We start from the raw sequence: 25,665 nt of genomic DNA on the forward strand, positions 1-25,665 counted from the left end.
CCAGCACCCCCCAGCACCCCCCCCCGGCTCACGTTGTGTGCGTGCTCTCTCAAGTAAATAAAATGAAATAAAATCTGGGCGCCTGGGTGGCTCAGTTGGTTAAGCGACTGCCTTCGGCTCAGGTCATGATCCTGGAGTCCTGGGATCGAGTCCCGCATCGGGCTCCCTGCTCAGCAGGGAGTCTGCTTCTCCCTCTGACCCTCTTCCCTCTCGTGCTATCTCTCATTCTCTCTCTCTCAAATAAATAAATAAAATCTTTAAAAAAAATAAAAATAAAAATAAAATGAAATAAAATCTAAAAAACAAACAAACAACAGTGTTTGCAAAAGCGCCGAGCACCAGACCTTCTGCAGAGCAAGTGGTTATTCGGTGTCTCTAAGGAGCGGCTGGTGGCACTTGCAGGTGGCAGACTTCAACGTCATTAACAAGAGGGTTCCCCACCCTGGCAGTGAGAGCGGTTCTGGCCACCTGGTGCCTCTGCTACGGCCCTGAGGGGGCCACCTGGAGCTGGACCCTGCAGCCTCTCCCCCTCGTCAGGCAGGGTTGTCTCCGCCGCGCCTGACCACAGGCTTCGGGGACCCTTGTGGGTGGCTGCTGGCCCCGAAGTGTGCGGCTGGGTAGGGGACCCAGTGAGACAGGGTGGTCCCATGAGCTGGTTCCCACCCCGGGTCAGGTCCCCTTGGCCTCCCTGTGGCCTGTGGTGGAGACTCAGGGTGCCTGCCTGGTAAAGGGTGTCTGCAGCAAGGCTGGGCAGGGGTGGAGTGGAGTCGGTCCTGATTCGGCTGGGTTTCTGGGTCCTGAGGGTTCGTGGAGAATAGACAGATCTGGGGGGTTCGGTGGCCGCAGCCCCTGTCTTCAAGGCCACTGAGGCCTGGCACATGCTGTGCTCTGTGTCACTGATCCTGGCCTGTCCCGCACCTGAGTGACGGGGCGTCCCTGGATGGGCGGGGGCTCTGCGGCCTGCCCTCTGGGGAGAGGATCCCATGTTCTGAGGAGCTGGCAGCACCCAGCATTCCGCGGCGGCCTGTCTCGTCACCCAGGGTGGCTGTGGTGGTGGGTTCTGGGGCTGAGCCCAGCACCCGGCGTAGGACCCTCTGCAGTCGCAAGGAGGTTGTCCCTGGGCTAGGACCCCAAGAAGTGGGCCCCTCTCCAGCTGTGCGGTGTCAGGCGAGTGGGTGCGGCCCCCCGTGCTTCCTTTCCCTGTAAAGGGGTCTGTAGTAATGGCCACCTTGAGGGGCTGTGTGAGCATTAACAGTTTCGAAGGGCTCCAGGAACATGCTAAGCGCTCAGGAAGGCTAGTTCGCCCCCACCCCCAGCTGGTCAGGTGTGTTCAAGCCCCGCGTTGTCGTCTGCGGGAGGGGGAGGAAGTAAGCGGAGCCCCAGGGTGTGTGGGGCTCTCGGTTGACCGGTTGGTGGAGCAGGGACTTGGGCGCTGAAGCCCTCAGGAGCATCCTCCAGGCCCCGGGTGGGTGGGTTACCTTGGAATCCTTCTGAAATACGCCTGTTTGTCCCTGGTGTTGATAGGTATGTCTGTTGTTTTATTAAAAATCCAGTTTCATTCAGCTTTGTCTCAAATTACTTGCAACAAACCGGAAAAGCTAGTTATCCACCTAAAATAGGCTTCCATTAAAATTAGCAACCTGCCAGCGGAGCCTGGGTTTTCTAGAGTTCTTTGGAACTGGGTGTTTTGGTCTGGATTGGAAGTGCTCACGCTTGGCTGGAGGGCGAGGGTGGTGCCATGAAGCTGGTTGTAGGTGAGGGTTGGCAGTGGGCTGGGGAGACGTTCGCATCTCCCGTGGGGTCCACTGCAGACATGGTGGTGCTTCAGTTATTTTACGATTTTGTAGTCTCAGGGGTCTGCAGACTTTCTGGGAAGGCTCAGGCAGTAAATGCATTGTCCGTGCTGTAGCAGCTCGACTACCATAGTCAAATAAATGAGCCATGATAAACTTTATTCACGGGCACTGAAATTTGTGAAATTTGTGTTTCGTGTGATTTCCATGTGTCTTGAGAACTTACAAGCCGCCCTTAGCGTCGTGTTGCTCTGAGCACTGAGCCCTGCTATTCACCAGGCCTCGCTTCCAGTGGCAGAGATTTGGGGCCCTCGGCCTCGAGCGGCGCCTCTAAGTGTTGTGTTCAAGAGGCACACAGTGGATGAAATGCCCGTGCACGACTGGTTGGCCACCAGGTGATTGGAGCTCCGAAGGGACTTCAGGCCCCACCTCGAACAGCTGAAGGAGCTGGAGTTCGAACCCAGAGCTTTGGCCCTGAGTCTGTGCCATGCACAGGAGTGAGCACAGATCTGGGAGCCTGGCGCCTGCAGATAAGAGATGGGCGGGGGTGGTTCAAGCCAGGAGCGTGCATCTCCCGGGCCTGCGGTGTGTTGACCACACTGTGTGTTTGCTGGAGGGTGGGGGGAGAGGTTTGGCCTGACCTCCCAAGCCCCTGGGACCACGTAGAGTCAGTGCCGTGCAGGGCTGGCAACTCCGGGGAGGCTGGATGAGCGCCCCGACCTAGGCTGCTCCGTCTTTTTCCTGGATTTTTTTTGGAATTGGAGGGAATTGGGGTTGGGCTCCCATCCAGCCACAATGGCTGGATCCGTGGCCTCTGCCCTCCCACCCCTCCCAGGCCACAGCCCCCAGGCCTCGGAGCCCGTGAGCATTTGTGTGGGTGCCTTCCCGGCCTCCGTGGACGCAGGCCGGAGGTCACCCGCACTCAGGTGGCCGCGCTTCCCCACACTCCACCCGGGGGCCTGATCCGGGGGGCCCGGCCGGCTGGGCTCTGTTCCCACAGACACAGCATTCGAAAGGCTCTCGGGCTGAGCCACCCTCCTTTGGGCCGCTGCCCCGTGTTCTCTTTCAGGACCGTCCTAATGCAGAGATGCTTGTTTTCATGTGACGTCAGCTCCTTGGTATCCAGGCCGTGTTTTAGTTGGTGCCTCAGCTGCCGGCTCCAGCTTCCCAGGGGAGCCGGGTACCACCCGGCCTGGAGACATGAGGAGGCAGGGATGTGAGAGGCGGGGGACGGGCCGGCCAGCCTTCCTTTAAATATCTGCTCCTCGCCTGTGCACGCACCCTGCCCATTGTGGGTCCGCGGGGAGTGGAGGGCAGCGTCGGCGCACTAAAGGGAAGGAAGATGCCTCCCTTCACGCCCACCGCTCCGTAGAGCATAAAGAACCCTGTGCGGAGCAGGCGGGAGAAGAAAGCCCGGTGAGTAATGCACGTCGCCTGTGCCTTTCTGCCCGGCGGTGCAGGCCGTGTGCACGGCGGCCGTGCTGCCCAGAGGCTGGGTGGGGGGCAGCGGCCTGGCCCGCAGCCTCGGCGCCGCACAGATGTCCCAGGCACGGGCGCCGGTGCCGCCAGCCTGGGGCAGGGATGCGGCCGCAGGGCTCCGAGCCGCGGAGGGGGGTGGGGGGCAGAGCGGTGAGAGGCTCTTGTTTCTGAGGTGACAGATTTTTAGCAAAACAGGCCCTGGAGGAGCGCGCCCTGCGGGCGGTGTGGCCGATGCAGGGGGTGCCGGAAGGAAACATGTCCCCGGGAAGCCAGGCCTGTCAGCGCGGCTGGGCAGCCCCGGGACCAGCGGTGTCGTGTGCCTCCGGCGGCCCCGGCGCGGGGACTCTGGCTGAGGGCAGCGTGGCCGTGGTGCGTGCTGCTACGGGGTGGATGTGTGCTCCTCCGTGGCCAGTGTGAGCCCCGCTCGCTCCTCAGTCTGCGCTGCTGCAAGCCGGGGGGCCACGGGGCCGCGATGCTGGAGGCCGGAGCCCCGGCACCTGCTCCCTGCACCGAGCTCCGCAGGGCTGCTCCCACTGTGTGCTCCTGCCAGTCCTGGCCCCGTGTTGGCGTTGACGACAGCGTCGTGGCGGAGTCTGGGTGGCACGGCCAGTGTTGACGTGCCCAGCTCACTGCACCGGGGTCCTCGGGTGTCGGCGATGAGCGTGGTGCTGGCGTCCGGTTTTCCGTTCTGAGATGGTCGGAGGTAGACCCAGCTGCACCCGGGGGCTGCTCGGTGGCTGGTGGGGATGTGGGCATGTGGGTGTTTTCTGACGTCCATTTTGCAAGGTGTTTTTGTAAAAAACCACCCCAGCAGGCACCCCCCCCCCCACCTTGGGCTGACGGGGAGCTGATGGCCTGGGTGGACGGGCCGCTGGGGCGGATGGCCCCTTGTGTGGACAGTGCTGGGGTGCCGGGGAGGCCTCCGAGCGAGCCCGCCCCTCCCCCAGGAGCAGGAGGGACCGTCGGCCGCTCTGCCGCTGGCCCGGGTCGCAGGGGTAACTCATTAGTTTTGGATCCTTGAATTATGAAATTCAGGGTGTGTTGATGGGTGCGTGGGAGAGAAGAGGGAGCAGGGGTGTTGGCTCACGTGTGTGCTTGCCAATGAGGAGAAATTAGCTGTGTCATAGTTTCTTGGGATGTCTGGGACATCTTGGCCTCTTTCCTTCCGTGTGGTCACGCGCTGCTAGTGCACGGCCGATGTGAACCCTCACTGAGCTGTGCTGCTGGGGGGACCCCGAGCATGGCCCGGAGCAGGTGGCTTCTGGGCCTCGGGGACTCGGCAGGGTTTCGAGCCACGAACGGGGCCAGGTTGGGGGAGCAGAAGCCCCGAAAAGCCCCACGGTGTGTTGCTGCTGTCAGGTGGGGCTGTGGAGTGTGTCACCCGTGTCTGTCCCGCTCAGATCCGCGTGGAGCCTCCTGTTCCTCCTGTCTTAGTGCATCAGCCACCAACAAGGTGCCTCACAAAGTTCAGAGCCGCTGACGGTTATGTAAGGAGTTGTATGTGCTGTTGGCCCCACTCTGAGGTCCTGCTAACCTTCCAGACGTCACCCCTGAGTCAGTCACGTGGAGCAGCTGAGAGCCTTGGACGGCTCCACCTGCCCGTGGACGCCATCCTCGGCCCTGTCCGTCGGTGTCAACATGGTGGGGACACGGGGTCGTCTGTGTTCTGGTGGAGACTCCCAGCTTCAGAAGCTGTCCCCCCCACACACACTTCTGTCTCGTTCCCTCTGGTGTTTGGGGAGTGGCGGGGGCTACGTCTCGTCTCCTGGGCGTTTCTGACCACCCAGATGTTACAGAGCCGAGCCCGTGGAGGTCCAGCCATTGGGTTGAAGCTCAGGTCAGCAGGTGCCTGGGGTCAGGCTCCTAACTCCTGCGGATCCAAAGACGAGGCAGCAGCTGTTCCCGTTACTGACCGGGTGCCGTTTCGGGGATGCGTTGAGCCGGAGGCTGTGCGTGGGTGAGGGCCAGGCCCACGGAGGGTAAACCCCACTCCAGGTTTGATGTGTCTTTGGTGTTTACATTCAGAGAATGTAACCTTCTGTGCCTCCCCCTCCTTGCTCGTGGTGAAAGAGGAGTTTAGGGTCTGGGGTCTGGGTAGGTCTGGCCTGTTTTGCCTAATCCCTGCTGCCACTGGGCCTTTGCTTGTGCTGTTTCCTTTGCTCTTGCCGGGTAAATGGCACTTAGGGCCACTGCCCCCGCAACCACTACTCCATAAGAGTTAGCTGGGCCTTGCGTGCCCTTGTAGGCCCCCGGCTCCCGGCCCAGGGGCCTGGTGCGAAGCAGGCCCTCTGTAAGTGTGTTATGGGAGGGACAGAAAAGCTTTTTCCAAAGTAAGCCTCCTGAACCAATTGCTCATCCAGTGTTCAGATTGCTTTTGGTAATAAAGTTATGACACAGAGATGGCACCGCAAAACCCCCACAGGTGTATTTGCAATAGCAGCTTATTTTTAGGATTCTCCTAAAGACGTAGAGTAGGGCACCTCACTACGACTGGCGTCTTTTCCCTTTTCTGTCTCTGAGGCCTCCAGGCTGACCCAGCCGATTACCCTCCACACTGGGTGACTGCGGGGCGGTCTGCCGTTTCCCCGAGCAAGGTTCAAAATCAGGCAAGGCAGGAGTGCCATGTTGAGAACTAACAAACCCTCTTCCAGAGGTTATTTCAAAGGTGCCATTAGTATTGCTCAGATAGCTGTGCGGGCTGACTCAGCTTCACGTTGGTGCATGCGTGCTTACTGCGTGAATGGGACATTGTACCCCCAGTGTCCATGGATGGAGGGGACCCCGAGTTAATGTTTTATTGCTCAGTTTGGTGGTTTGAATGTGTCTGGGTTTTTTGTGTGTGTGTGTGTGTGTGTTTTTTTTTTTTTTTAAGTTTGCTTCTCTTTTTAAGCTTCTTCTATGGGAAATTTAAAAAGGTTTGATTTGTGACAAGATGGAGACTCTCCACGTGTGCGTGGAAAGCGGGGGGGAGGGGTCAGTGCCCGCTTGAACAGCCTGTTCTCTCAGCCCCAGACGCTCCTGTGCCGTGCCTCTGTTTACTCAGATTGTAGAAGGAACTGAACAAAGTCATGTCGAGCACAGAAAGGCTGGGCGTGCCTTGTCTTGGTCAGGAAACCATGCTGTTACTGCTAAATGCGTGTGTATAAAGTTTGCGTTGTATGTTATTTTCATATATTGAATTTGATTTTGAGTTGACTTTTTTTAAAGATTTTATTTATTCATTAGACAGAGAGAGACACAGCGAGAGAGGGAATACAAGCAGAGGGAGTGGGAGAGGGAGAAGCAGGCTTCCCGCCGAGCAGGGAGCCCGATGCCCCAAGTTTGACATATTTCTATCTTAAGGTATTGAATAGTCCTATGTGGTTTAAAAAGAGAGAACAGATGTCCCTGCCCCTCCCTCCCACCTCCTGGAGGGGCTCGCTTTCAGTCAGCCTGAGCAGGTTCTTCTTGGCATTTTTTTCCAGATTGCTAAATAACACATTTATGCTGCTGTTAATAGACTTTTCTGTTTGGGACATTACCTGTTCCCCTCTGTCTCTGGAATGGGTCATCTCTCTCTTCCTCTGCCCCCAAAATAGGTTAGGTCACCATTTATTGTTTAATCACCCAGCGTTTACATTATGGTGATTTGCAAAAGTATTCATAAGCCACTAGCATTATATTTTTTTTTCTTGTGCAACTTTCAGTTTTTCTTGGGGATAATAATTGCCTTGCTTTTTTTCCCCCCTTGGTGTTTTCTGGAAGTCTTGTCTCAAATTGGCCCGTAATTTTTCCAGGAGGGCAGCCCTCCCTTGATGCCTGTGCCACATCCCTCCTGGTGCCCTGGGGCCTCAGCACAGTGTGTCCTGAGCCCTCCCTTTGACATCATCCTGGGGATCCCCATGCCCCTCTTCTCTGCCTGCTTCCTCCATCCCTGGATCCCCCACCCCCTTTCTTGGCTTAATCTCTGGTTCAGACATCCTCCCAGACCTTCCAGGAAAGGGGGCCCTGAAGATAGATTGTTTGAGATCTAGTTTGAAAGTGCTTTTACTCTAGCTGGACGTTTCATGGTAGTTTAGCTAGGTATAGAATCTGTACTGGAAACAGTTTTCCCCAAGCGTTTTAAAAGGATTGAACAGTGTCTTCCAGCCTCCAGTCTGATTGGGAAGTCGGGACCATTTTTACTTTTGTGTGTGTTATTTTCTCCAGAAAGTGTTCAGGATCTTTTTTTTTTTTTTTTTTTTTGTCTTTATTGTTTTCAGGTTTCATTATGCTGTGTCTTGATGTGGCCTTTCTTGTCTCTTGTGTTGGGAAGTTAACAGTGTGGGAACTGAAGGCATATTCAGGCGTGGGATGCTTTCGTTTATTTCTTTGATGATCTCCTCCCCTACTATTGTCTTTTTCCAAAGCTACCATGGGTCATTTGTTGGCACTCCCAGACCGGCCCTCTAATTTTCTTGTCTGTTTTCCATTTGTTTGTTTTATTTTCTGGAGATACTTTCCATTTTCAATGTCTAAACCGTCTGTTAAGTTTGTTGCCCTTCGTTTTTTATTCCGAGAGCACTTTCTTGTGCCCTAAAGGTTCCTTTTTTAAGATAGTGTTTTGCTCTTGTTTCCGAGGTGGGAGATCACACCGTTTCTTTGAGGTTATTAATTATGGCAAGAGGCCCCATGATATAAGGTAATTGTGTGAGTTCTCAAGCACTTGACAGTTCAAGGCTCCCCACGTGCAAGCTGGTGTCACCCACACAATGCCCAATGAGGGATTTGCTGTTGTCTCCATCCTGTGGTGAAAATGACACCTGAGGCACAGAGAGGTCAGGCGATTTTCCCAAATCACAGCCATGCACTGTGGAGCTGGGGCTCATTCCCCACAGGTGGGGCCCTAGTTCATGTTCTTTGCGACAGTGCAAGGTCCCCACTCTGCTATTTGCCAGCCACGTGACCTCGGTCACAGCCCTGTCCACCCTGTGGTTCAGACCGTGGTAAGTGGGGTGGTGACCATGGGCGTGGCTCCCCATCACTGTGAGGACTGACTTAGTGCAGCACCGTCTGAACTCGGAGTGGCAAAACACAGGCGAGGTGATGAGGTAGTGCTGTCGAGTGAGTGGTAAAGTCTTCTTTCTTGGTGTTTCCTTTAGCCCTTGACACAACTCTGTTTCCACTGAAGTTCTTTTTCTCAGTTTGTTTTGGCCTGGGAGGATTTCTGCAGCCCCTGGGTGACCTCTGGTCATCTGCCTGTGTTGACACGTGGGGTGCCGTAGAGCTGGTGGACATTGCAGTATGATGGCCAGGGCAGCATCCTGCCTGGGGAGGGGCTGGGGTGTCTCACCCCTGGGTAAGCAGACTGCCACCATCCCCCAGGCCAAGCCCGCACTCCACCGGCAGCAGTGGGTGAGGACGGGGCCTCCCTCTTTAGAGGTTGGGAACCCACACTGTGAGCACCCTACTTCCTGGTGCATGGAGCCTCCGACTCATGGGCCTTTTACGGTTCAGTTCTGCCCAGTCCCCTGCTGACCCCTGGGCCACCTGCTTTCCAGGTTCCAGCGTGGCGCTGCCCCCTCCTGTGCTTCTCTTTTTATTTGTGTTTTTCTCCCTCTGGCTTTGGTCTTGGGAGGGAGTGTGGGTAAATAATTGTGTTCCTGCTGCTGTGTTTATCTGGACACCATCTAGATTATACCTTCCTGAGGCTAAATTACACAGGAGAAGTGGCACTAAGAAAGGTCTTCACAGGTGGATGTGGGCGTGCGTGGATGTTGTGAATCAGCATGTCCGGAAGGCCCTGAATCACCATGGGACCAGAGGACGAGGGCAGAGCCTTAAAGGAAGGGGCTGTGACTTACTTTCCTTTGATGGCCAGTGGACTCGTGCAGGGCTGGCTCTCAAGCCCCTTTCCCCGAGTAGGTTTGAGAAGATGGAGCTAGGTGGACCCACAGGTGCTTCGGCCGCACAGGGGTGTGTGTGTGTGTGTGAATAAACTTATTTTGTAGAACAGTTTTGGGTTTTCAGAGAAATTGAGAAGATAATACAGAATACCAGCCTCCCCACGATTAGCGTCCATGTTAGTGTGTAGTCAGTTGCGGCAGACTACCCAGTACCAGTACGGCGTTACAGTTAGGTGAGGTCCACGCTTCATTCAGGCTTCCTTAGTCTTCCCGACGTCCTCTTCCTGTCCAGGGATCCCACATGACAGACATTCAGTTGTCACCTCTCCTTGGGCCCCTCGAGGCTGTGACAGTTTCAGACTTTACTGTTTTGGGATGACCATGATGGTTTTGAGGAGTGCTGGTCAGGTGTTTTGTAGAGTGCCCCTCAATTTGAGTTGCTCTGATGTTTTTTCTCACGGTTAGACTGGGGTGTGGGTTTCGGGGAGGAGACCCTTGGAGGTGCAGTGTTCTCTCATTGCATCGAATCACTGGTCCCTGCCCCCAACATGGCCTGTTACTGTGGCGTGATCTTGGTCACCCTGCTTGGGTGTGTCTGCCATGGACACTGCTGCCCCCTTTGGAAGGGTGTCCCCACAGCCCACACTGAGGGGAGGGAGGCATGCTCCCCCTCTTTGAAGGGGTGTCTGGAGGTCTGCATGGGAGCTTTGACTCTTCACCCACAACCTTTACTTCTGTGGACTCATGGATGTCAACCTCCTACTTGGGTTGCTCACGTTATTGCAGCTTTGGCCGCTGCAGTTGGCCCCAGGAGTGGTGACGGCCAGACCTGGCAGGAGGGGAGGGGCTGGGAGGGTGGGCCTGGAGCCCCTGTGGGGAAGGCAAGGTGGGGGATCTCTGGCCCCCCTTCCAGCCAGGCAGGAGGAGGAGCAGGGCGTGGAACTGCCCAGCCCTGGACACAGGCTCTCCTTCACATCGCGTCACCCCTGGAGCTCTGTGGGATGCTTAGTCTGGGGAGCGGTGACAAAGGCGGTGCCCTGATGAGCCTTCACGGAAGCTCAGTCCCATCACAGTGCCACTTCCAAACGGGGCAGTCTTCTGCTCTGTAACCCTGTTCGCTTCTCTTGCATTTCCTAATTCTGTGAAACGGTGACATAAAACAGGCTTGATCGAGGCTGTCCTGGTTCTAACTGAATTTCCCAGTTGGACATTGCATAGTTGTAGCAGGAAGGTGCCCAAGCATCTGTTCACACTGCTGTCCGGGCAGACACAGGCACAGGACTGCTGGAAGAGGTCCCATTTACTTCTGCGAGCCTGGCTCCCACCACTCAGTCTGTCCTGGCTGCCTGTTCCTGCTCTGGGGCCGTGTCTGGGGAGAGGGACCCCGTGCTGCGTGTCGTGAGGCGTACATGTGCAGGGCGGGGAGGCTGGGGGCTGCCTGTGTGGCCACTCAGGAGGACTGGGTCACTTGTATCTTTCAAGCGGCCGTCTGACCATCTGCCTTAAACGAAGGGGAGCGGATCTGGTATGCTGCGCTTACCTGGGCCTGTAAGGAAAACGGATCTGTGTGGAGACACGGCCGATCGTTTCGTGAATATGAGATTAATTAATCCTGGGATACAAGCAGCGGTGTGCTGGAAATGTTCTCTCTGGGGAGAGAGCAAGGCAGACCTGGTTTCCCTGGTGTAGATACTCCCACCTCCGCTGCTGGCACACGGTCGTCACGACATCACTGAGGGCAGCCCGCATGAGAGACGCACGCTTGCTCTGGAGAGCTGGACATGGCCCTACAGGGGTCCCCATAGAGGGGCTTCCATGGTCAGAGAAGGAGGTCGGGAAGGTGACGTGGAGACCGGGTCCCGTTCGGTGGGTCATGGCAGCTCTGAAAAGGACAGCTTCCGGATTGGCTCTGGGCTGTCCCCCTTCAGCATGGCGCCCATAAGGGTTCATAGTGAGCAGGGGAGCCGAGTAACAAGCAGCCTCCGGGGCAGACCCTGAAGGTGGCAGGTGGGGGGACAGTGTATTGCACCTGGGGCGCCCGCCCTGCCCAACTGTCTCTTCGTACTTTCCTCTTCCTGCATCTTACTAGGTCTGCATATGAAGGGCATTTAAGGCTGTCACACTAGCTGTACCTTCTTCCCGCGTCACTGCATCTGGGTCTTGGCCGGGACCCGGCGGCAGGCCCCTGGAGGGACAGGCGTTAGGGAGAAGGTGCAGCGACAAGCTTGGCCGCTGGGTCCGTGGTGCAGACCCGGGCTGCTCGGGGCCCGTCTCCAGCACAGAGCTCTAGCCCCTTCAGTCTCGTTCCAGCCTCCAGCCCTCCAGCCAGCTGCCACACGATCCTCCATGAGCTCACGAAAATTACCGAGGACCTCAAAGACCTTTCAGATATGTGGTTTTCATCGAGCGTGGGCTGTATTTGAAACTTAAAATGGGAAATACTAATTCATTCAAACATTTTAAGCCTGTCACATGTTAATATAAGTAATGTTAACAAAAGATTTAATTTTAATGAAAAATGACTCCTCTCCAAAAAAAAATAATAATAATAATCGCATGTGAGGGTGGCCATGTTCCTGGGAACCTCAGGGGTGTCTGGTGCAGGGCAGACGGCCGGATCCCCTGCATGCTTCTGCATCAGCCCGACATGTGGGGTTGAAGCGTACAAGGAAACTGTAGCATTTCAAAAAGCTTGGAGTGTTTGAATAGCCTTTTCAGATACACATGTGTATTCTTCTTTGGTATTTCTCTAAAACTCAACAAGTGGTTGTTTCTGACATGTTTGTTGCCATGTAGAATCTGAAACCATATCTTAGGTTCAAATCCTGCGATCTCTTACATTTGAATAAGTTCGTGACCCACGCATGCTTTTGTGATGTCACACGCTGGTCATCTGGAAAATGTCACTGAGTTATGCAAATCTCCTGAAGATGTGCAGGGAAACCCCCCTCCACTGTGTGGAGAGAGTGAAGGAGGCAGAGAATGTCCTACTGTGGGGAGAGCTTGCAAGCAGGGCTCTCCCATGGGGGTTCCCAGGACCCCCGGGGTCCCCAGTCTCCCTGGGCTCAGCCAGCTACATCCGTCCCCTTGCAGGGCAGGGCAGACATGGCTGGCCAGCCTGTAGCCCATGGTCTATGCCGGGGGTGTGGATGGGGGAGGAGGATGCTCAGGATGCTCAGGATCCACTGTCTCTGGGTGTCCCGCCCTCAGGTCACCCAGAGTTGGGTCTGCTTGGCCACACGTAATCGTTACCCCGGGGAGGTCAGATGTGGGGCCAGGTGCTGGACGTGGGGCGCTTCGCAGGTGTGCTGTTGGTACCCCACAGTGACCAAGCTGAGCCTGTGACTGACTCTCCGCACCCTACTCTGTGATTGCATGGGTAGGGCGGGATGGGGCGGGACGGCTCTGTCGCTGGGCAGGGATGAGAGGGGGGGTCGCATGCACAGAGGTTCTCCTGGGTGTCTGACCCAGCTCAGGTGGGCACAGCAGTGCCGTGGGGAGCCGCGTGGCAGGAGGGCAGGAACGGACTCGCGGGAGTGGCATGGGGGTCCTGAGGGAGCGGGCAGAGGCAGGCTGGGGTCTGCTGTGGGTCCCACCAGCCAGCCCTTAGTTTTGTGTCACTAAATTGCACTTCCTTGGATGGTATTTTGTTCTAACAAAAATTAATCAATGGTATTTTCGGTAATTTTGCATGCATACTTAAAGGGAAGACAAGGACCTGGGTCGTCCTGTGTTCTCACGACCCCCATGATTTTGGGGGTACGTGGCACAGTTAGCCAACACCTGGGGCCCAGCCGAAGCCGGTGACACACCCACAGAAGCCCGGGTAGTCGGAGTTGGTGCGCAGATGTGTTCCCAGAGCTTCAGAACCGGGGCCCCGAGGGATGGCCCTCTTGGGTCTTCCCTGTGGCCCCACAGCCCACCAGCAGGAGGGCCCAAACGCGCGTTCTTGGCCACGGTGCCTGCAGCCTCCCCCTTTACCAAACCATGCGTTTGTTTATTGTATTTTTTTGAAAATTCTTTTTATCTGAAGATGCCTGCTGCAAGCCGATGGCCCCGGTATTTTGTTTCAAGTACGAGGTCTTGCCGGTGGTTTTGGCATTCCCCAGCGGCTTTGCCAGACTCGGGCGTTCCTGCCGCCGTGCCGGGGTGTTCGGGGACCCTTCTCCAGCATCGGTTGGCGTTATGCCATAGGAAAGCGTGTCCCTTCTTCCCAGCCTATTTACAAACACCCATGCAATACCAGTGTGGCCTGGAAGATTTTCTAGAACTTCTAGTGTATTAAAAAACACTTCTGCCGTGATGGATGTTGAGGCTCAAAGCCTCCCACATCTGACCGCTGTGGTGTGCGCTCCGTGAGCTCTGACACTTCCCAGCGGTTTTGAAAGCCTTTCAACACTTCCCTGCCTGGTCGCCTCCGGGATCCCCACGCATACTGGGGGCCAGCCTGGAGCCAGCCTGCTCCTCAGGGAGCACCCCCTGCCACCCCCCAACCCGACCCCCCAGGACCACAGAGCCCCCACGCGGCCCTGGCCGGCTCCCATGTGGGCCCAGAAGATGTGGACGTGATGGGTCCAGAGCTAGGGGCCAGAACCAAGGTGGGGCTGGGGTTTCTCGGCTCACTGGTCTGTGGACTTTTTGTGTGTGTTTTTGGGGGTCACCTCGAATTCATCTGTTGTCCAATGAATGGTGGTGGTGTCAGCCTAGCCTGCTTCTGTTTCCGTAGTTTTAGGGTGTTTCCCCTGTCCTAGCTTGTCTTACTTATGGGCTGTGTGACACATTAACCTGACTTCAGACATAAAAACCACACAGAGGGATGGCTCCATTCCGTTTGCTCATTTCCCCGACCCGCACGTCTTCTCGTAAACACAGGAACGTGTGTGTTAGTGACTCTTGCTGCCTAGACGGTCTCCAGGTGTGTACGCTCTTCTGAACGTCCTGCACCCATCCGCGTTTCTAATAACAGGAATACGTGTGTGTATTTAGGATGAGAATAGAGATCAAAAGAAGTGATGAATTTTTAAATACCAATGAACACCTCAAGCACCGCAAAATCCAGAAAAATAGCATGAATTACACTCCTCAGTAAACATCTGCTTGGCGTAATTCTGTACTTCCTCACCTGGATTTTCGAACTGTGAACCCTGGCGGTGTCCTCAAGCGGCAGGTTTGCGGTGTTTTCTGTAGAGAAACCTCAGTGATGATGACCTCAGTATTCCCATGCCACCGTTGACAAAATTTTACTTTCTGGCCACTTACAAAATCCTTTATTTTCAGCCTCATAATTAATACTGTAATGTCACATAAATTTTGGGGATTTTTTTTTTCCAATGTTCAGTTTCCTTTAATGACCCCCATCTCCCTGAAGGGCGGGTACAGGCAGCTAGGCGATGGCAAGACATGTTCACTTGAAGATCTTGCCCTGATTAAAGGTTTTGCCCACATGCTGGAAGGCCCCCTCCCAGGAAAAGTACTCTCGAACCAGCGTCTGGGTCTCCTCGCTGCCAGGATCCAGTTTCTGCCATGTATATATGACTCGTAGTCCACCTGCCATTCTGGACTCAGCGGAAAGGCAAGCTCCTGGCCTCGGAAGACCCAAACTCCAGAAATGGAGCTGCTATTGTTGGTTCCAAAGAGGATGACACTGGCAAAGGCATTCTTCCTCAGCTTGTCCAACCGCTGGAACATTCCAGTGATGAGGTTGCAACTCATGAAGGTCTGGGTGAGCTCTTCAGGGAAGCAGTACTCAGCGTACCACAGAGACCAGCCACCCTTATCAAAGTGCTCCCCAAAATACGGCAGCGCCACAGAAAGAGTGTCCTCATTGGAGTACTTGCGCTTAAATTCGTCCAACACAAAGGTACTCTTGGGCAGGTGAGCAAAGGGGTCCTTGGCCTTCAGCTCAGCAGCCAGTGCCTGCTCACATTCATCCATCTCCTCCTCAGGAGCAGGGGCAGCAGCCTTTTTCTCCTCTTTCCGCTCAGCCTGGGGCTTCTGCTTCTCTTCCTGAGAACCCTTCTCTTTCCATGGGGTGTCCTTTTAGGCTGGCTCTCTGCAAACTTTTTAGCGTCAAACTGGGCCATCTTCTCGCAGAGCTTCACCTCCCCCAGGACGGCCCGGAACTGTGGCTGGTTGATGCAAGTGACGAACCAGCGGGTGGTATTGGGGAAAGCCTGGCAGAAAGAAGGCTCCAGGACCTGTTTATAGAGCCACACCAGGGTGCAGACGACTGTGATGTCAGCCAGTGTCACACGTTCGCCCACCAGGAAAGTCCTAGTCTTCAAGTGAGCATCCAGTAGCCCCAGAATTCGCCTCACTTCCTCCTTTGCATTCTCTGTGGTCTGCTTATTGTGGTGCATGATGCCCAAGGTGGGGAACACCCAGTTACCGGCTGGGGACACTATGTCACTATCAGCGAAGCTCACCCACTGCACCACCTGGGCTGCTGCCTCTGGAGTACTTCCCCGCAGCTCCTCATTGCTCACATAGTAGGCAGTGGCATTGCTCTCGAACACACAGAATCCATCGTCACCCTCAAATGCTGGAAACTTGCTGGCAGGCAATTTACGGAGAAATTCAGGGATGCGGTTGGTTTGGCCGAAGTGGAAGTGGGGTGGTGCAGAGTGCACGCGGACCTGAGCCCCACTGTACTGAGCAGCAATGAGAGCCTCGAAGGCCCTCCAGTTTTCAGGATATGTGTACAGGGTCCCAGCCGCCATGGTGATTCCGCAGAGAAAGGGGTTTTTTTGGGATTGTTTTGAAATTTGGGGAGAATCTCAGTTGCTCTCACGTGAGATCGGTAAGACTTTAGGACATTCCAAGTTTTCTTGTGGCGTGACTAGTCTGAAATGCTCTTTGGGATGACAATGCTGCATTGCTTTGTGTTCAGAGCCCTCCCTGGTGGGACACAATCTGTGAGTTTTATGTTCTCTGCATTCATGTTGTAATGTTTTAGAGAGGTGTGAAATGTAGGACCCGGTTTCGTAATTTTGTGGAAATGCACAAAACACAGCTCGCCACACAGAGGTGCCCACCAACACAGAGATTCTTATGTGTTCTAAGGCACGTAGTTCTTTATTATTATTAACTATCATTTGTTAAAAGATTTTATTTATTTGAGAGAGAGCGAGCACAGAGGGAGAGGGAGAAGCAGGCTCCCCACTGAGCAGGGAACCTGACGCGGGTATCGATCCCGGGACCCCGGGATCATGACCTGAGCCGAAGGCAGACGCTTAACGACTGAGCCACCCAGGCGTCCCCTTTTATTATTAATTATAATTTGTATTCAAAATAACTACTTCTGTTCAAAACTGGGAAGCAGTTGTTGGTCGTGCAAGGCGTCTTGGCGGACAGTGAGCCCCCAGCACGTGCGATGCCCCACATCCAGTCACCCTCCTCATGCATCTTCTTTGGTAATTGTGGCTTTAAAAGAAATCACGTAACATAAAATTTACCACTTAACCTTTTTTAAACGATTCTTTTGATATAGTCTTTATTGTTTTAGAGCGATGTAGGTTCACGGCAAAGTTGAGGGGAGGGCGCAGGGATTTCCCCTATATTCCCAGCCCCTGTTGGTGCACAGCCTGCCCCGTTATCTGCACCCCACAGAGGGTGCATTTGCGATGGTCGACAGGCCTGCAGGGACGCGTCGGCATCTCCCAGAGCCTGCAGCTGACTTTGGGGTCACTCTCGGTGTTGTGCAGGGTGTGGGTCTAGACAGGTGTGTGATGACACGCATCCATCACCGTGGCTTCACTGCCCTGTAAGTCCTCTGCTCCACCTGTTCATCCTCCTCTCCCAGCCCCTGGAAACCCCGCATCTTTTTACTGTCTCCATAGTTTTGCCTTTTGCCGAACGTCTTGTAGCTGGAATCCTACAGCTTCTCTCCCTTGGTGATATGCATTCAAATCTCCTCTGTCTTTTCGCGGCTTGCGAGCTCACCTCTGTGACACTCGATAACACCCACTGTCTGGATGGACTGCAGTTGTTTATCTGTCACCTGCTGGAGGGTATCTTGGTTGCCTCCCCGTTTTGGCAGGTGTCAGTGAAGCTACTCTTAACATCTGCGTGCAGGGTTTGGTGTGGACAGAAGTTTTCAGTTCCTTCGGGGAAATGCTGAGGAGCGTAGTCAGGGCACTGGATCGTATGGGAAGAGTCTGTTCAGTTCTGTAAGAAACCGCCAGACGTTCCCCAGAGCGGCTGCACCACGTTGCAGTCCACCAGCAGTGACTGGGCGTGCCCAGGTTTGGTGTTGCCACCGTTCTGGATTCTGGTCACTCCGACGGGTACGTTGTAACCGTTTCTGCATACGGTTCAGAGGGTTAGCTGCCTTTGTGGTTGTGCAGTAGGCCCTGGAGAGCTTTCTTCTTGTCGGTTGTCAGCACAGAGCAGTCCGTACGAAACGGGAAATAAAAGTGGGTTTGGAGCATCAGGGCTCACAGGGTAAGGCTTGGTCACGGGTAACTGAGTGGACAGCTGGGAAGGGGCCCTCCGCACGGAGAGAGCTGGACCGTCAGCCCCTTGGACGGGGTCCCGAGATGCCAGGGGGCTCTTGCGGCGAATGCACCTCAGGTGAAGCCTCTGCTCACGGGGATTGCAATGATGCCCTCGTTTTTGCTGTACTTATTTGGGTCTTATCCTACCGTCCAGAAAATTTTGGTGTTGTGTTACCCAAGGAATAAAGCAAGATATCTGAGTAATATGTGAATTATGTCATCAAAAAGATTCATCGTGTAAAGAACAAATGAGTGACTCAGAGGTGCTTTCTTCTGGACCGGCATTTTGGGAAGGGGGGAGGGTTTGCTGCTACGAGTGGTCTGCGGACACACAGCTGACTCTTAGGAACGGGGCACGGAGCGCCCTCCAGCCTCGGCGGGGCCCAGGGACAGGCATGCGGGGCAGGCTGCCTGGTGACTGGCACGTGTTGGCTGCCCAGACACATGGTGTGAAGGCATCCTTTGTTCGGACCAGAGCGGGGCTGGTTCTGAATAGCTGCTTTCTCTGCCTGCCCTGTGCAGTAGCGAGGGGGGCTCTGCCTCACATGCTGTCCAGGTCCACCTTGCGTTCTGCTGCTTCCCTCGGTGTGACCTCAGGAAGGTCACTTAGCTGTTTCTTCATCTACCTGATGGCCCTGGCCCTGCCTCCCTCACCTGGGTGACCCACCTCTGCAGGCTGAAGGAGCCTGTAAACAGGAGTCCTACTGGCCCTCTACCCACCCTTGACCCCCCTCCGGCCCCCCCACTTCTCTCTGGTCAGCAGCATCCCCTCACCGCCTTAGCCCTACCTCCCTCTGCCTGGACACAGCTTATGCCAGGAGGTCGGCATGCCTCCCCCATTCCCTGGTTTCCTACCCATCCCCCCGCCACCCCATCCCCCCGCCACCCCTCCCCCCTCCCTCCATCCCCCCTCACCCCATCCCCCCGCCACCCATCCCCCCGCCACCCCATCCCCCCGCCACCCCATCCTTCCCTCCATGTCCCCCCTCCAGTCTCTGCTCAAAGGCCTCCCCTTACATGAAAGCTCACCCCACCCCCACCCTGTGTGGCCTCTGCAAGGATGTGTCCTCTGTGGACGTTTACTGGACGTCTTTCAGTGAAGATGCTGCCAGGACAGTGGTGGATCTCATGACTCGACTCCCCCTCCTCCCACTGGGGGTGTTCCCAAAGGTCTCCATATCCTGGGACTGGTCAGGGGTGGGCTGCGTTGGTGCTGCCTGCTGCCTGGGTGGAATGTCACCTCTGCTGTCCGGGTCAGGCTGCGGGAGACCACATGTGCGGTTCAGCTGCTTGGGAGCCCCAGGGCTGCAGTATCTTCGCCCAGTGTCTCCAGAGGGACAGTGGTGACCGCAGGTGGACATGTTGGCAGCACCAGAAAGAAGGGACTTGGCACACGGTGCCTCTCCGGGAGGCCCCTCGCACACGTGGAAATGAAGCTTTGAGTCTTCGTTTCATTTCCCATCCCTGTTTCCACATGTGGTTCTGTCTGTGGGACCTGGGGTGGCCGGCCTTTGAGCATCAGGGGAAGTGCCTGGGATAGAATTTGCCCGGAACGGACCTCACAGCCCAGGACTCCGTGATTTGGGGGGAGGGGAGGGGGAGACAGGGGAGGGGCTTTTCATTTTTGCTTATAACATTTAGTTTCTTCGTGTTGGGTGCACTTTTTTCCATACACATATTTTAACCATATTAATTTCACTTTCTGTACAGTCTGCAGAACCTCATTTTTCTTGACATTACGATCTAATGTTGTGAATACCATTTTCAAAAAATGCCAAACGTGCATGATATGGATATGTTTTAATAAAAGGGTCAGAGAACCGTAGCTCATCATTGTTTTTTGGTTTGGTTGGTTTTGTTTTTGTTTTTTTTTGAATTGCGGTAAAACACACATGATATAAAACATACTGTTTTAACTGTTTTTAAATGTACAGTTCAGTAGTTAAAGTATATTGCCATTCTGGTGCAGCCATCACTGCCGTCTGTCTCTGGAACTTTCCGTCTTCCCGAACTAAGACTCTGCACCCATGGAACACTACCTTCCCCCACGGCGCCCCACGTGCCCTCCCTCCTTCCCTCCCTCCTTCCCTCCCGTCTCTTCTGGATTCGCAGACTCTAAAGTACCTGATGGAAGTGGAATCACACAGTGTGTGTCCTTTCGGGACTGGCTTATTTCATGAGCATCAGGACTCAGGACTCACCAGTGTGGCTGGTGTCAGCATCTCCTGCCTTCTGGAGCCTGGGTAGTGTTCCATGGATGGTTAAGCCACGTTTTGTTTATCCATTCATCCATTGGGGGACCCCTGGGCTGCTTGCACCTGTTGGCTGTTGTGATACAGGTGTCCCCTCGAGACCCTGCTTTCTGTTCTTTCGGGGACACACCCAGACGTGGAGGGCTGGACCATATGGTAATTCTGGTTTGATTTTTTGAGGAGCTGCTGAACTCTTTCCTGCAGAGGCTGCAGCATTTTGCGTTCCTACCCGCCAGCGTAAGCACTCCGGTTTCTTCGTATTTCCACTCAGCTGTTGGCTGTTTTTTCTTTTCTTTTTTTAAGATTTTATTTGTTTATTTTGAGAGAGAGCACAAGCAGGGGGTCGAGGCAGAGGGAGAAGCTGGCTTCCCGCTGAGCAGGGAGCCGATGCAGGACTCGATCCCAGGACCCTGGGATCACGACCTGAGCTGAAGGCAGACGCTCGCTGACTGAGCCACCCAGGCGCCCCTGCTGTTTTTCACAGTAGCCCCTGTGCTGGGTGTGAGATGCTGTCTCACTGTGGTTTTGATGTGCATTTCCCTGATAATTGGTAACGTCGAGCATCTTTTCGTGTGCTTTTTGGCCATGTGTGTATCTTCTTTGAAGAAATGTCTGTTCAAGACCTTTGCCCATTTTTTTTTTAAAGATTTTATTTATTTATTTGACAGAGAGAGACAGTGAGGAAACACGAGCAGGGGGAGTGGGAGAGGGAGAAGCAGGCTTCCCACGGAGCAGGGAGCCTGATGTGGGGCTCAATCCCAGGACCCTGGGATCATGACCTGAGCCGAAGGCAGACGCTTAACGACTGAGCCACCCAGGTGCCCCTGCCCATTTTTTAAATTAGGTTGTTTTGTGGCTTTTTTGTGGCTGGATTGTCCTGGTTGGGTTTTAACAACAGACCATACACCACACATGCTCATCTTTGCCTCTTTTGCTGGAACCCCCCCGATTCCCATGTGGAGGAAGCAGGACATACCGAAGGCACCGTGTTCTGGGGTGGAGGACAGATGAGCCAGTGTCTGCTGTGCCCTCGAAGGAAAAAAGCTTGTGCAGAGTAGAAACTGTGTGAGGAGGGGCCTCCGAGCGGTGGCGGATTGACCCCAGTGAGGTCCTTTCTTCTCCCGGACGCTAGCTCGCCTGCAGGGGCTGGCCAGTCCAGCTGCCCTGGTCGCTCGTCACTGGGTCTGTGTCCAGCCCTCCCCGTATGCTTAGTCATTGCAGCCCCCTGCCCCCCAGCACGTTGTCCTGCATGAGATGAGTCCCCATGAGCATAGGACGCTCTAGACCAGACCCAGCCCCGGACTCTGGCCCCCTCCGTGTGAGGGCGGCAGGGACGGTCCCCAGTGCTTCCTGGGATGATTCCACACAAGGGAAGACCCAGTTCAGCATGAAGAAGGGAGAGACACCCCTGGACACCCCAGCCGGGAGCAAAGCACTGGGTGGTCTGTGCTCTGAATGACTGGCCATTGCCCAATTGGCCCTTACCCTTTCTGACCCAGGTGCTGGGCCCCTGTAAGCCGAGGGTCACAGGTAAATGAAAACCACCTTCATTTTCCTAGCTTTTGGATTTTAAAAAAACCCTGGGGTCTGGTGGCCTGGAAGCTCTGTGGGTTTATTTACATAAAGCTCCTTCACATTGATGTTCTTGGAAGCAAACAAAACAAACATAATTTATTCACACATTTTAGCTGGTCTGGTTTTGTACAAAGGGAGCTTTTCAATTTAATTATTTTTTAGCATTAAAGGATGGTTCATCTGAGGAAGTGGAAGCCCTGGTTTTCAGGGTGCTCACACTGTGAGGACCACAGGGGAGGTGGGAGAGGGGCTGGGGGCTGGCGGGACACGAGGGATTTGGGGTGGGGGGGGATGGCTGAATTTCATTCCCAGCCAAGACATTAAACAGACCGAGTATCTTGAACCAACAGACCACAGACCTGTGCTCCTGACACACCTGCCTCCCTCGTGTGAGCGGGAGCCGCCTGTCACGCTCGCTTCCCGGTGTAAGAAACTGGGCCCTGCCCAGGGGCTCCAGTTACGAGCTGGCGCCTGGAGTCCGGGCTGGCACAGAAATGCCTGATGGCTTATTTTAACAGAAGCGCAAGAGAACATGCAGTGCCCTCCGTGAGGGAGGCTGCAGCAGCTGGAGCACCAGGACTGCCGGCATCCTCCCCAGCGTGATGGACATGGATGGGGCCTGGGTGCTGGGTGAACAGGTGCAGACAGGTGTGCATGTGGACAGGTGTAGATGTCGTAGAGACAGGTATGGACAGTGTAGACAGGTGGGGATGGGCCAACTCGGCTGCTCCCTGCCCCCCGCTTCCCGTGTCCTCCTTGCTGCCCCTCAGGCACTCACTTGGAGTCCAGCACCTCCTGGATCCTCAGGGTCCATGGGCACGTCAGACCTCCTGTGGGGGTGGGACCCCAACCTGCTCCGTGGGGGACCCCCTGGGTGTAGGCCTGTGGGAGAGCCCCAGTTAGAGAGGACTTGGGGTGTGTGGGGTGCCCTGGTCCCCCGTGTTTATCTCCCATTTTGAGTTTGAAGACCATGTCTCTTTCGGGATGCCCCTGCACCCCCACCCCATCTGTCACTTCCGGGGCAGCTCCCTCCCACAGGCACCTGCTGGCCCTCCGGAACCTTCTATCCGATGCCATCTTGGAGTGCTTCTCCTTTGCTACCACCTCCTGTCAGAGCAGCAGCCCCTCTCCGGGCCCCATCTCTGCCCAGAGATGGAAGGAGCCTGGCTGCACTGGGAGCTGTGTGGCTCTGGGGCCCGTGGCCTCCCTGTGCCGTCTCCTCCTGCGTGAAGGCAGCACGCACGCGCCATGCCAGTGCTAGCCCCGTGGGGGATGCAGCGGTCGCTGTGGCGGAGTCTCCGATGGCATCTTTCCTGAGGCTTCTGCTGCGGCCTCCCTTCCTGCCCCCTCGCTGCTCTTGGCCTCGAATTAACTCGTGCTGCTGTGGGTTTCTGAAAGCCCCACATCATTGATCTCCCTCACTCTGCCTTAGGAAAAGCGGTGTCCCGACTCGCCCATTTGTGTGGTGTCCCTGTGCCCCAACCTGAGCCAGGATGCGGACACGGGTCGTCTGCCCCGGCCTGCAGTGCCCAGTGGGCGGGAGCTCCTCCCCCGCGGTCAGGCTGCTGGGTGTGTTGGTCACCCGAGGGTCCGTGCACATCACCCCTGGACTGCAGGCCACCTCAGCCTGGCCCCTGGCCACACTGTCCCCGGGGGCCGTGCCGTGTGCCCTGGGGCTCTGGTTTCACACAGTGTGTGATGTTGTCTGCTTGACATCACTGTGCTTTCCGGAGCCGTACTGGTTCTGTGATGGTCCAGCTGTGAGTTCTGAATGTCTGGCACTCGGCTGTCCTGTTGGCTTCCTTTGCATTCCGGGTGGGAGCATTGTCAGCTCTCTGGGCGTGGACGGTCCTTCCATGGTTTGGTGGCTGCAGCGCCAGGCTGAGTGCTTCCAGGGGGAGGACATGCTGCTTAGGAAAGCTGCGCACCGGTGCGGGAGGAGGTGCCCGCTACGTGCTGGCCGAGGATTTGATGCCCACTGCAGGTGTGTGGGAGTGAGACCGCTTAAGGAGGTACAGAGGAAACACTCCTCCCAGAAGTGGCTGGGTTTCCAAGTTGCTCAGGAGATTCTAAGGAGGAAAAGGGCAGTTCGTGGTTTGTGCATTCCCCCTCAGCACGTGCCTTCTGGTGCCCACTGCCCGCGGCATCCGGTCTCCGCTCCACGGGTCCTGCTGTGCCCACCTGAACCTCCCTGCTCCTCCTGTCCCAGTGCCCACATGGTCAGCACTACCTGGCCAGCGTGTGTCAGTCTTCCGGGCCATCTGGCTGCCCAGGCCCTTCCTCCCGGGAGGCGTTCGGTGGTCAAGCAGCCGGGGTGGGGGGGGGTGGGGGGGGCTGGCTGGCCCTGAGGCAGGCTGGGCGGCACAGTCCTGCCTGCATCTCACTCCCTGGTGGGGGCCTGGGGGTGGTCGTGAAGATGCCGCCTCATGCTCCCTCCCTCTGTTTGAGGCAGGTGGTTTCCATGTGTGCCCCAGAGACTTCCGCGGAAGCCTTAGGTCACTGGGTGCTAGGGCAGCGCCGGGGCTGTGTCCAGCATCCAGAGCAGCCACCGCTGGGAGGCCTGACCTCCGGGAGCCTCCATGCACTGGTCCCAGCATCTACCAGGCCCCACTTCCTGCTCTGACCTGGCGCCTCACTCTCTTCTCTGGGCCTCAGTTTCCTCAGATGGCAGATGTGGACACAAAGAACTTAATCACATGGATTTTGAGTGGATTAAGTGCAACAGTGTAGACACGCGCTCAGCGCCAAGCTTGTCTTCTGTAGGTGCTCAGGAGTGGGGGCCAGTACGTGTCAGTGTTGGTAATGACTTCTGTGAAGGTCGGTAAGGACCCTCCCGGAGGGAGCACGCAGTGGCTTTGGTGCCACCACTGAGAGTCGGGAATGATCGGTTGTGCGGCAGAGTTCCTGAGTCTGGGGATGTGGATCGGAGCGTCTCCCACGCAGAGGGTCGTGTTTGCCAAACCCATGAACCTTCTGGACTCCTGGCTTTCCCTGTAGCAGAGGCTCAGGGAGCGCTACGCTCAGCCTGCGTGTCACCTCACGCTCGTGTGCACACACATGCACACTCACACTCACCTCACTCCCACGGTCACACACTCACTCTCACACTCAGACACATTCACACCTCACAACTCTCATGCTCACACACACAGTCACGCACTACATACACGCTCACACCTCACATCACACATACTCTCACCTCACACACACTTGCTCACTCTCACACTCACACACATTTATGCTCACACATGCTCACTCTCACACACACCTCAACTCTCATGCTCATACACTCACACGGTCACATACATACATGCTCACACCTCACACGGTGTCACACAAACACTCACTCTCACCTCACACTTGCTTACTCTCACTCAGACACACTCAGACACAACACTCATACGCTCACCTCACACACGGTCACACACATGGCCACACACTCTCACAGACACACTCACACACCTCACACTCACACTGAGACACACACACCTCACACACTCATGCTCACACACAGTCACACACTCTAACACTCACACAGTCACACACACATGCTCACACCTCACACATGGTCACACACTCTCACCTCGCTCACACATGCACACACGCTCTCTCACCTGGGAACGCTTACACGGACAGACTTGTTTGCTGGCAGCAGAGGGAGCCTTCAGTGCGGGAAGCCATTACTTACACTTGTGTGGTATTTTGCAGTGTTTGGGGGGAAAGAACAACCAGAAGGGTTGATCGGCTACTGTATATGCAGAACTGGTTTGTGTAAGTTATCACAACAAAGGTGGTCCTAACAGTGCCTGTCCCCAAGCATGTCCTTTGACATCACTCCACAGTGTCCTGACAGGTGCCCGTGTGCACGGAGGAGGCTCGGGGCCGCCAGCCTCAGCGACGTGTCAGCTGGCACGGCGAGCAAGGGTGGCTTGAGGCCCAGCCAGGGAGCAGCGGAGTGGTCAGTAGGATGCTGCAGACCTACCAGGAGAACTGGTTCCAGGCCAATGGAGCAGGGCAGGGCTGGCCTGGCCACTGGGGCTCCGCCTCCTGCTGTCATGATTCTGGCTTCTCTCCAGGGGAGAAAGCAGGTTTCTCTTCCTCCATTTTTGACCAAGACCATGAGCTCTTCCCTACATCTGTTGCCCCTTCTGGGTCCTAAGCCATCTCAGACGCTTTGGAAGGGGCTTGATGCCCTGAGCACCCCGGG

The 25,665-nt window shown here is 55.7% G+C and overlaps 1 protein-coding gene and 1 pseudogene across 6 annotated transcripts in view; one reads left to right on the top strand and one right to left on the bottom strand.

Annotated features, from left to right (window-relative positions):
• Nucleotides 1-25,665, top strand: part of PRKCZ (protein kinase C zeta) — a 104,041-nt gene that overhangs the window by 15,794 nt on the left and 62,582 nt on the right. Inside the window, exon 1 of one of the 6 annotated variants that reach the window (XM_027599193.2) lies at nucleotides 2,914-3,209. The exons of 4 other annotated variants lie outside the window; for them this stretch is intronic. Coding sequence is in view for 1 of the 2 variants with exons in the window: in XM_027599184.1 (XP_027454985.1) it covers nucleotides 3,966-3,975 (10 nt within the window). In the remaining variant the exon portion in view is untranslated. Of the gene's footprint in view, nucleotides 1-2,913; nucleotides 3,210-3,848; nucleotides 3,976-25,665 lie in introns of those variants that run through there. One more of the 6 variants, XM_027599184.1, reaches the window with a different exon arrangement.
• LOC113924886 lies at nucleotides 14,465-15,855 on the bottom strand (annotated as a pseudogene).

This window comes from Zalophus californianus, chromosome 4, assembly GCF_009762305.2.
Source record: "Zalophus californianus isolate mZalCal1 chromosome 4, mZalCal1.pri.v2, whole genome shotgun sequence".
Classification (NCBI taxonomy): Eukaryota; Metazoa; Chordata; class Mammalia; order Carnivora; family Otariidae; genus Zalophus; species Zalophus californianus.